This window comes from Cynoglossus semilaevis, chromosome 18 (assembly GCF_000523025.1).
Source record: "Cynoglossus semilaevis isolate Cse_v1.0 chromosome 18, Cse_v1.0, whole genome shotgun sequence".
Taxonomy (NCBI): Eukaryota; Metazoa; Chordata; class Actinopteri; order Pleuronectiformes; family Cynoglossidae; genus Cynoglossus; species Cynoglossus semilaevis.
Window position 1 is genome coordinate 14,368,625 of NC_024324.1, and position 11,550 is coordinate 14,380,174.

The 11,550-nt window shown below is 37.3% G+C and overlaps 2 protein-coding genes across 3 annotated transcripts in view; both read left to right on the forward strand.

The window, feature by feature from the left end:
• The window catches only part of thsd7aa (thrombospondin, type I, domain containing 7Aa), a 75,783-nt gene extending 69,903 nt beyond the window's left edge, over window positions 1-5,880 (forward strand). Inside the window, exons 29-34 of the mRNA XM_025065351.1 lie at window positions 484-657; window positions 788-883; window positions 1,448-1,530; window positions 1,725-1,938; window positions 2,579-2,666; window positions 5,372-5,880. Coding sequence (XP_024921119.1) covers window positions 484-657; window positions 788-883; window positions 1,448-1,530; window positions 1,725-1,938; window positions 2,579-2,666; window positions 5,372-5,459 — 743 coding nt within the window. The 3' untranslated portion in view covers window positions 5,460-5,880. The remainder of the gene's footprint in view (window positions 1-483; window positions 658-787; window positions 884-1,447; window positions 1,531-1,724; window positions 1,939-2,578; window positions 2,667-5,371) is intronic.
• A 5,077-nt stretch (window positions 5,881-10,957) lies between these two features.
• Window positions 10,958-11,550, forward strand: part of nxph1 (neurexophilin 1) — a 40,584-nt gene continuing 39,991 nt past the window's right edge. Inside the window, exon 1 of one of the 2 annotated variants that reach the window (XM_008332112.3) lies at window positions 10,958-11,197. The gene's annotated coding sequence lies outside the window, so the exon portion shown is untranslated. The remainder of the gene's footprint in view (window positions 11,198-11,550) is intronic. The other variant, XM_008332111.3, reaches the window with a different exon arrangement.

Consider the following 11,550-nt stretch of genomic DNA (forward strand, 5'->3'; position numbering starts at 1 on the left):
TATATATATATATATATTTATATATATATATATATTTATATATATATGTATATATATATGTATATGTATATGTATACTGTATGTATATGTATATGTGTGTATATATATATATATTTATATATATGTATATATATATATATGTATATGTATACTGTATGTATATGTATATGTGTGTATATATATATATATTTATATATATGTATATATATATATATGTATATGTATACTGTATGTATATGTATATGTATATGTATATGTGTGTATATGTGTGTACATTTCTGTCCCCCCGGGGACAGAAATGTTTTCACATCCCCGTGAATTGAAATACCAATCGAGAACCTGGTAACATGTATATTTTTATCTGTACAAACCACTGTTGCTGAAATGCTGCCACCTAGTGACTGGAGGCTTGTTATCATTCGAGCATTACAGCAGTCATATTCCATTGGGAAGCCCCCCTCACGTTTATCGTTTCTTCCTCAGGTGAGTGCTACCTAAGGGATTGGACCAGGTGGAGCCCGTGCCAGTTAAGTTGTGTGAACGGAAACGACCTTGGCTTTGGATCAGTCAGGGTCAGATCCAGACCTGTAGTAGCTCAGGATCCAGAGAACTTGTTGCAGTGTCCAGAACAGGAGATGGAGACAAGCTCATGTACAGGTCAGACCAGTATGGAGACAGTTTAATATATGAAAAAAAAAACTTCTCTAAATTGCATTCCCTTCTCATCTGTGTTACCTAACATGTAATGGTTACACTGACACTGCCCTTGACTGTGTTGCTCCTGCAGATGGCCAGTGTTTTGAATACAAGTGGAAAACCGGGCCGTGGAAGGGCTCTTCGCGCCCTGTGTGGTGTCAGCGCTCTGATGGTCTAAACGTAACAGGTAGATATTGTAGAAAAAAAAAAAAAAAAAAAAAAAATATATATATATATATAAAAACAACTAATTAATCAAAAGCTACCCTATTACCTCATAATAATTAAACCAGAATCCTCAACGAACATGCAAACTTTTTATTTTTTTTAAGGTGGCATGCCCAGGCACCTTAAAAATTTATTTTAATCGCAATCAGAATCGGAAAGGAATTTGACTGCGGCTTTAAATATCTTTAGGGTTTTAATGAAAGAAACGACACAATAAGTTAGATCGAGTGGATAAAAAAGTGCAAAAAAAAAAAAAAAAAAAAAAATCGGTGGATCTGCGCATATGCATTTTAAGGCCGAGTAGTCGAGCACAGATCCACTGAGCTTTCAGCACAGGGTGCATCGTCAGACGTTGATAAAATAAATACATAAATATATGTAATATATATAATATAAATAAATATAAGATATAACAGATGTAATATATGTTCCTCTTATTGCGCAATCATTACGGCATCACTGACGTACATACAGGAGATTGTTGCGACTAAAATGTGACCTTTTTCTTATCTTTGTCCTGCAGGTGGATGTCCGGTGTCTGCCACACCGAAATCGGACCGATCGTGTGACCCTCCCTGCACCAAACCGCGCTCCGTCTGCACAGAGGTACTGGAATACACTCTGCACGTAACAGTGTTATCCTCCGTCGTTCGTGATTTGTTATTGTGCCTAAATGTCAAGCAATACGTGATGTGCGTCTTGGTTTTTTTTTTGCTTTACTTTAGTACAAGTCAATTGTTTTTTTGTGTTTTAATTGTAAATTGTAAGCTAAATCAGCACCCCCCTCCGACCCCCTCCAGGTGGGTGTGTGTGGCTGTGAACAGGGCTACACTGAAGTCATGACATCCGATGGGCTGCTGGATCAGTGTACCGTCATCCCTGTGCTGGAGATCCCCACCACTGGTGACAACAAGGCTGACGTCAAGACAATTCGAGCCTTGAACCCCACTCAGCCTGCGTCCAGCACACCGAGCCGAGTGGGACGCACATGGTTTCTGCAGCCTTTTGGTCCTGGTAATATCAGCATGTCCGCAACAAACTCTGTGACAATTCAATCCTCGACATACTACATACATATACTTATATGTATATATATGTATATATATATATATATGTATATATATATGTATATGTATATATATATGTGTATATATGTATATATATATATGTGTATATATGTATATATATATCATTATATATATTCAAGAATTAATTTAAAGTGCTAGAGTGCCCTCTGGCGGCTGTCACTGTAAAAATCCATACATGTAAATTTTCAGTGGTACAGGAGTAGCAGATATTGGTACACGGGCCTAGAGTGCCCTCTAGTGGCTGTCAGTGTGAAAATAACAAACATACATTTTCAGTGGTACAGAAGTAGCAGATACTGGTACACAAGCCTAGAGTGCCCTCTGGTGGCTGTCAATGTGAAAATAACGAACATGTGAAATGATATATTTTAACATATAAGTCTCAAACCTAGCCAGAGGATGATAAAAAAGCGACTCATAGTCCAGAAAATATGGTATATACATGCACAATAAAAAAAGTTAAACAAATATATATACAGTATATACAAATATATGTGTATATATATATATATATATATATATCACCACGTCTATATTGCAGTCATGCTTCTTTCTTGTGCTTGCAGATGGGAAGGTGAAGACCTGGGTGTACGGTGTGGCTGCGGGAGTGTTCGTCCTGCTCGTGTTCATCATCTCCATGACGTACCTAGCATGGTAATGCGCCACCTCTGCGTCTGGCCGCACGTTGTGTGCTCATTTATGACCTCAGCTTACGACTCACATCATCATTTCCCGACATCAAGGGAAGTAATGAGGATCATTTAAAATGGGCTGACTTGAGCGTAGACTAATTAATTTGAGTGATGGCGTACGGGCACGGGCGCGGGCACGCTTTTCGACGTGATTTAAACGCACACATTTTATATCAGTCAACGGATCAGCTCATTTGTGAACGTAATAAAAAAAAAACGACTTGCTTTGTAAAGTAAACATTGAATGGTGGATGAACCAGTGTAACTGGACTTCTGGTTCATATTGAACAGGTTCCATAGAGATTCAAACCTTAGTTGCTAAGCTAAGCTCTGTTTATCGGCTTTTGAGGAATCATGAGCTTCTGATGCCTGAATAAATATCAGGTAGTACATTTTCAACCTCTCCCCCCACAAACTGTTCCTTTGTATTTTATTTCAAAAAAAATTTTTTTCTTCATCATAATTCAGGGATCACCAACAGACTTTGGTGTAACTTTACTTATTTGAATTTTTTTTTTTTTTATGATAGCTGCACTTATGTTCCAAAAACCTTTAAAAATCAGCCTCTAGGGATGGGAATTGATAGGATTTTTTTCTGGTCCTATTGTCAATATAACTTATCAATTTGATTCTTTAATCAAATTAAAGAGTAGCAGATTTTTTTAACACCTTTTTAGTAACATGATGACATTTCAGTTACAGTGGTACTATATAACAAAACAATAGATTCTGATTGTGATTGGGTATCGCACTCGACTGGAGGCTCCACGAACTCCTCATCATCATAAATCAAATGTAATTTGGATGATGATGAGGACATTATTCATACACTATACTGAAAGCGGGTTGGACTGTCGCTACAATTAGCACAGAACGTGACTTGGGTGACTTGAATTCGACTTTCGAATTTGAGACGGAAAGCTGTGATTGCTGCGCATGTGTGAAATATACATTCGTCGCATGGTGTTTCTAATAGTGTGGGTACATTTTCTCACTGTTTCTTGTTAAAGCGCCTTCTTGCTAACCGCCATGTGTGATGTGTCAAAATCATCACAAAGCAAATGTGCGAAATCGGCGGAATTAATAACGAGAAGTACTAGGCAAAGCCAACTTATTCCACTAACGATTTCGAGGAATCGGACTAGCTAGCTATGTTTTCTACAACAAACTTTTTTTCTTTATTTCGAAGGTCACAAACCTTCGCGACCCAAGTCAATAGTCATTATTCGTAAACTCTTGGGAAACATGATGCCGGACGACCCCCCTTCCAAAAAAAAAATCTCTTGCGACCCACCCGAGAGTCGCGACCCAGTCTTTGGGAAACAATGCGCGACAAGAACCTTCATCAATTCCCATCTCTATCGCTGTAGCGTCCTTCAGTTGTTTTTTAGCTCCTAAGTGTGTCTCTACCGGATGTAGCCCTTGCGATCATTACATCTCTGCTTTATGTTCATTCCATTTGTTTACTCCTTTATTTGACTTCTGTGTTAACTTTTTTTTTTTTTTCATCCTTCACTTTTTCTTTTTCTTTTCTCCATCCCACATGTGCACGTCCTGTTTTTAGTCACTGTGGTTGTTGCCTCAAGTGCTGCAAGTCTCAGTCCAAGCCCCCCGCAGACGGGTTTCACTGGATGGAGCCGGTGCCTTACACTTGTCCCACCTGCCAGACCCTAGAGCGAGTTACGGCAGCGCAGCAAACTCCAGCAATAGCCTCAACATGAGGGACCGACAAAATGACGCACAGTTCGAACAGCTACCCACATCAACACGCCCAAAGCCTTTTGCTTTGAAACTTGAAATGTCGAGAGGGACGCCGTCTCTCCTTGTCACTCGTTCTCCCTTGCTCCCATTCATAGCCATATACCTACTGTGCTTTAGTGACTCATACCCATGGATCGTATGTTTGGAGGTGAGCTGTCCCGTCTTCAAATACACTGTCTGTCTGATAGACCTTACTGTAGACATCAAACATGACGAACTGAATGTGCATCGTCTAAGGTTTTGATATGCCGTCAAATCTACCTCAGAATGAAATGTGTCTATTATATATATATATTTACAACAAGCCCAAAATAGTCTTTAGTACGGATCTTTTGCGGGTATCCGATATGTCGATGTTGTCGAAACACTTGATTTTTCGATTCCGATATCAAACGACACCGATATATATGGAGCCATTTTGGTTAAGGACAGAGGACAAATTTTATTGTGTGTAGCAGTGTGCTGTATTACAGTGACAAAAATGACTTGTGACTTTTTTTTTAGGTTACATCATCTCGGCTAAACCCAGACATTGCATATTTTCATTATACAGTGATCCCTCTCCTATCGCGCTAGTTGCGTTCCAAGACCCACGGCGAAAATGGGAAAAATTGCGATTATATTATTTAGGTATATATTTACCCTTTACAAACCTCCCAGACACTGTTATTTACCTAAATTTACCCCCCCAAAAAGTCATAATTTTATGAGGAAAAAAGTCATAATGTCACACGACAATAAATGAAAATGTAAATATTCATAAATTCACAAGAAAAAACCTTTCTGACAATAAAGTCACTAATTTAAGTTGAAAGGTTTAGAAAATGTATTTTGAATAATGAAAAGAAAGGTCGTTATTGTCAAATTCAATCCAATTGTTTGTTTTTTTTTTGTTTTGTTTTGTAGCAAAAAGCCAAAGAAGCCACAGCGAAGACAGATGAACAACCGACTGAAGCCCCTGACTCTAGCCTACGACGGAGATGCAGACATGTGATTGTCCTCGTGTTGACTGCAGCGACCTAAGGACTATTGTCTCACTGCAGGGCAAGTGGGGTTGTTCACACATAACACAATACGTGAAGAACTTCCTGATAGGAAACGCAACTCTAGAGATCAAGAAAAAGAAAACTCTTATGCAGCTCTTATGTTTCTATATTCTTTTCTATATTCATTTTGATACTTTCAGAGCTGGGAGGAAACCTTGTCCTTTTTCACAGCGCTGCCATTTTGCTACTGCCACTAACATTTACATCATGCTAAATGGGATCATCTCTGTGTGATACTTGATGATTCTTATCCAAATTATATACCACATTTTCCGGACTATAAGTTGCTCTGAGGTATAGGTCGCCCAAGCTAGCTAGAGTGCCCTCTGGTGGCTGTCAGTGTGAAAATAACGAACTTTTAAATTTTCAGGGGTGGGGGAGTAGCAGATACTGGTACACGCCCTAGAGTGCCCTCTGGTGGCTGTCAGTGTGAAAATAACGAACCTGTAAATTTTCAGTGGTGTGGGAGTAGCAGATACTGGAACACAAGCCTAGAGTGCCCTCTAGTGGCTGTCATTGTGAAAATAACAAATGTGGACATTTTTGTAGTGGTACAGGAGTAGCAGATACTGGTACTCAAGCCTAGAGTGCCCTCTAGTGGCTGTCAATGTCAAAATAACAAACGTGAAATTATATATTTTAAAAAGACGCACCTGTGTATAAGTCGCAAAGGCAGCCAAAGGATGAAAAAAAGTGCGACTTATAGTCCGGAAAATACGGTAATTCAAACCGTTATACTTTCATTAGTCTCCATACAATTGCTCACTTGTTACGCTTGCAAATACGCAAAATACCTGCATTTCCATTCACAACTAAGAGCTTATTGCTCTAAATTCCACAAATCCTGAATTCAATTATGGACTATAGTAAAAGTCGTGGTGGGCTTCCGAAGCTGTCTTCAAGGAGAACCTCAGGGGACTGTTGAAACTAAAATAGCTTCCTGTGTTGTTAACAACCAGGCATCATTTTCATAGAGAAAAAAAACAAAACAAAACAATACTGTGTTATAAATCTTAGAACCACCTTCCTGTCTGCCTGCCTCTCTTTTATTTTCAGTTCCAAGGCATAATTTCGCACTATATTAGTGCAGCATGATATGCTCTCGTGTTTAGCTCCACCACAGGAAACTGCCTCTCTCTCGATGCAAGATGATGTACAGTCTTGTGCTAGAAATGTGAACCTACTGACTTAATTTGTTTTCTTTTGTTTTTGTTTTTTTGCAAAAAAAAAAAAAAAAAAAAAATCACCCAATATTTTTTTTTTATTTATTTTTTTTCATTTTATTTTTTATCAAAAGGACTTTATGTAAATAGTATTTTTGTCTCAACTTTACCTTTCTAGTATGTACAGCAACGTGTCCTAAGTTATCTAATTTCTCTCGATCAGGATTTTGTATGTTGGTAAATTCTTGCCTACTAGAACGACTGAAAGTTACCTCCTTTATTATGTAAAAGAATCCCCTCTTGGCTTTTCCTTTTCTTTAGGGGTCACCACAGCGGTTGTCGCATAGTGATTTTAGCTCTTTTTTTTAATGCCGGATACCCTTCCCGTCACGTCCGTGGTATCCTGACTGTACAGACTTTTCTCGCCTTCCAGTCATTTAGTCTCTGTCTCTGTTTATGGCGAAGGGGGGAAAAATCCATTTCTGTCACTTTTTACTGGTGAATTTTAATAAGATGGGCACAAGTGGCCTAGCCATTTGAACAGGCCTTTCACTGAGTAGCTTTTGTAGCTGACTTCTTTATACCCAAACGTGATGTGAAATTCCACCTAAGAGCCTTTCTACTGCGAGTAGTTCATTCCGCAACGCAAGGTCATTACATGAAAACATGTTGATGGAAAATCTCAAGCCGCACAGTATTGCCTAATGCAGTGTTTCCCGACCGCTGTGCCGCTGCATACTAGTGTACCGTTAAGGATCGTCAGATACGTTACGATTTGATCTGAAATCTATCACTTATTTACTGCAAATGATTTTGTCTTCGTTCTCAACGCGATAGCGACAGAAAGAAAAATGAAATTTCGGTGATACTTCGGGTCCTGAACATCATTATTCACTAACGAATTGGACTATGAACAACATTCCGAACAAATTTTTGCGTTATTAGACGAACGATGCTTCGATTCGCGAACACGCAGACACGCGAGCGGCGCTAGTTCTCGCCACTGCTAACGCTGCTCAACGGAGCTCATGCGACACCCGACGCACAAAACGATGCACGAGACACCCAGCCACTCACCCAGGGGCATTACAGTTCTCGCGCATCTAGTGTTCCTACGACAATTGGTTAGTATAACGCTAACATTGTTCGTCATTGATGAGTGTGAATACTTCAGGGTTTTTTTTCGTAATTTCATTCCATTTATATTTATAGTTTTATTTTGGCATTTGAACTGCTTTCTTCTATAATTATGGTTATATTTATTTCCTCCAATATTTCCAAACATAAAGCCAAAAAAAAAAAAAAAAAAGTTGATAGGCCAAAGAACGGATTATTAGGGTTTACATAAATTGCGAAGGGAAAAATTGATTCGGTTCACAAACTTTTTCGGGTCGCGAATAGAGTCAAAGAACAAAATTAGTTGGTGAGCCGAGGTGTCACTTTACTGATGATGATCAAAAAACCTGAAAAAAAGAGACGGACTCAGAGCTATTGAACAAGATGTTGACGTGTTTGTCGTTCTTCAACTCCTGCCAGCCTATAGCCTTATGTTCAACTAAACAGGCCCGGGTTTCCCGCTGAGTGAGTCAACTGTGAGCCAATCGAAACTGGAAGATCATTATGTTTCCTTACATGTACATTTTGTGACATTTTTGTTCAGTGGTGCGACATGGGAGGTACGGTATATGCAGTGGCTCAAAAAAGGTCGGGAAACACTGGCTCTAATGTAAATGCCTGAAGAAGACAAAACATTCAGTTTTGTTTGTTCGTACTAAGCGCATCATTTTTTTTTTTTTTTTGCCAGAAAATGGCGATTCATTATCCTGTGGTATTTATTGCTAGTGAGTAAAAAGAACATTTATTTGCTTATTTATTTATTTATTTATTTGTATTTGTAGTACATAAATTACTCATTTTCTTTTTCTTTTATTCAATACATTTATAATACTGTTCGCCTTTTCTACAACTCAAGACGTGAAGCGTACGTTAGAAAAGAAAAAAAAAACAAAAAAAAACTGGAGGTGTGCTAACGGGATATTTTAACGTTGTAAAGAAGAAGAAAAAAATGTCCCAGAGTCATTTTCCTACTGTTTGTATACATGTATTTGACTAATTACAGATAATAAACAAGGAAACTTTTTCAACGTTGTCCAGTTTTCCTCAGGTTTCTGTGACTTCGGAAGATGTGAAGGATGCGAAGGATGTGTGTAATGCTGTTAATCAGCGGTTCCCAAACTATCGCAAAAAAACCTCTTTGCTACCCCCACACCCCAAAAAAAAAAAAAAACAAACAACAAAAAACAGGATGCATGTATACTTTTGTTTTTACACTAGTTTAAATGTCGCCTAAATGTTTTAAAGTTTTTCAAATGTGTCCATTTTAAAGTAAAGTTTCAAGATGGAAAATAAAAAATTCAACTCAACTAAGATTGCTTGTGCTAACACAAAAGCACTTGAACAGCACATAAAAAAAAAAAATCCCAAGTACATTTAACTGTAACAATAAAATAGGTTAAACATTCTGACAGTAATTAAATCATTTCTTATTTCAAATTGTATGAGTTTTTACGAATGAGAACCAGCTATAAATACAACTGATGTTTTGGAACAATAATTAACCCACTTGTCTCAAAGAATAACAAAAATTTAAATAAAATGTAATAATAACAAAATACGACCTTTTGCAAACCATATTTATTTAAAGACACAGCGCTAATTAATTACAATTTCGGTTCACCAGGTAAAATAATCAATTTGAAAGAATCCAGTTCTTAAAACAAATGTTGAAATTTAATAATTGAATGTAATAAATTGTCATTTAGTTCTAGATTTGTCGTGAAATACATTCATTCGTTGTTAAATTATTATCATAGTTATCTGCTAATATGACTTGATACAATAGTGTCCTTACGTAATACGTAATACGTAAGGACACTATTCGTCATGACGTGCGGTCAGGGGAGGCAGTGCTGCCATAATGATAAAAAAAGAAACGAACACGTAAAATAAATATTAATATTTTCCACTGACTTGTGTTAAAGATGCATTTTCAATATCACTCTACACATTTTTGACATTTTATTAAGTAAAAAAAAAATCGCCGAATTCGAGAATTTCACATTCAAATACAGTTACAGAGACGAACTCTGCCTCACATCTGACTGCGCGACCCAATCAAACTGGGTCACATGACGCGGGCTCGTTTCCGTTACAGCCAATAAAGTGCAGAGAAAAGTCAGCACGGGAGGCAAACAGTACTCTGTCTTACCTCAAGGGGTTGTACGTGAACTGAAAGTCGGCGCCAAGCTAGAGCCAGTAGTAGGAGAAGAACAACGTTTTCTATGCACTTCCGGATCAAAATCACTACGGATCGTATTTCAAGACGGAATCGTTTCTCAAAACTGGACTTCCGGTCCAAACAGAAGATGATAAGTGATGGAAGACCAACGCCGGAGCTAAAATGTTAGCTTTAAACTACGGGACAGAAGAGTCGTTCTTTTTAAATGTACCGGTACAAACGAAAACACTGGCCGTGTCTCTGTCCTGTAAAAAACCGTCTTTACTGCTTTACTTGCCTTTTATTCTCTTCTGGAAATTCAAGGGTCGATTTGTCATTGGATAAACAACGGAGAATAAACATTAGCGTCCACAATGCTAAGGTGAGGAAAAACCGAGAGCTACAACCATGGACTTTACTAAAGTTACTAAAGTTTACTAAAGTAAAGGTAAGGCTAAAATTGTTTTTGTTTTTTCAAAATAAGATGAAGAGTAGTAGAAAGAAATTCAAGTGTTTGATAACTAATTTTTTTTTTAGTTAAAGGACCAGAAATTAAAGTTTGAAAAAATAACTTAATTTGTTACCGAAGGTGAAAATTAAATTTGTGCTGCACTCATCTCTATACTTTAATTCGTTTACAGTAAATATGAATTTCCTAGACACAAGAAGGCTGCTCTGTCCATTTGTATACAAGAAACGTTCTTTGTAGGACAAATATGTTCCTGTGTATATGTTTGTGTCGGTGTGTCATTGAAAGAGGAATGCTGATGAGACATGAAGCATTAATATAGTATTTATTTCTATTTCTATTTTTATTATTATTTCATTTATTATTTTAATCTTTTATTATTTGTATTTATTTTTTATTTTTGTTTTGAAGAGTACTTTACCGTCACAGCTAAATCGTGGCGCAGCTACAAGTACTAACGTTTCACCACAAGATGTCAGTATAAGACAGTCTATAATTGGACCCCGAGCAGGTTAACCACGATTCTGGTTTTGGTCGCAGCCTCTTACAGCTGCTTGCTGTAAGGTGTCGTTTCTGTATCTAGGCAGGAATATAAACACAAATGCTGCCTAATAAGATAACAAACTGACCGTGAACGCAACAGTTGATTTTAACAGTTATATGCGGATGATTTGAATTAGCTGTGTGTGTGGTTAACTATATCTATCCTCACTACAGTGTTCCCATCTAACTGAGGAGAAAACATACCCAGGCTTCGTCTTCAGGAACAAATAGAAGGTAAATATATATTCTTATATCAGGCAAAAAAAAAAAGACATAAAAAATGTTTAAATTATCAGGTCACATGTCATCATGTTTTTTTATTGACTTTTGTAGAAAGTGTGGCGAAATTACAGCGTTTGTAATTTCAGTTGCTTCTGATTTGTTAATCAATTATTCATTAATATCAAATAATTTTAGCTAAATCTAGCAGGGAAACGTACTGCAAATATTTTTTTAAAAATTCATTGGCAGTACTTGTGTGTGTTTTTTCTTCTTCCTGTCTTCCTCTTTGTGGTAGTATCTGTGAGAATATGCATCTTTGGGAGTTTCCTTTGATAAATTAATTCAAAATACATAAATTAATTAAT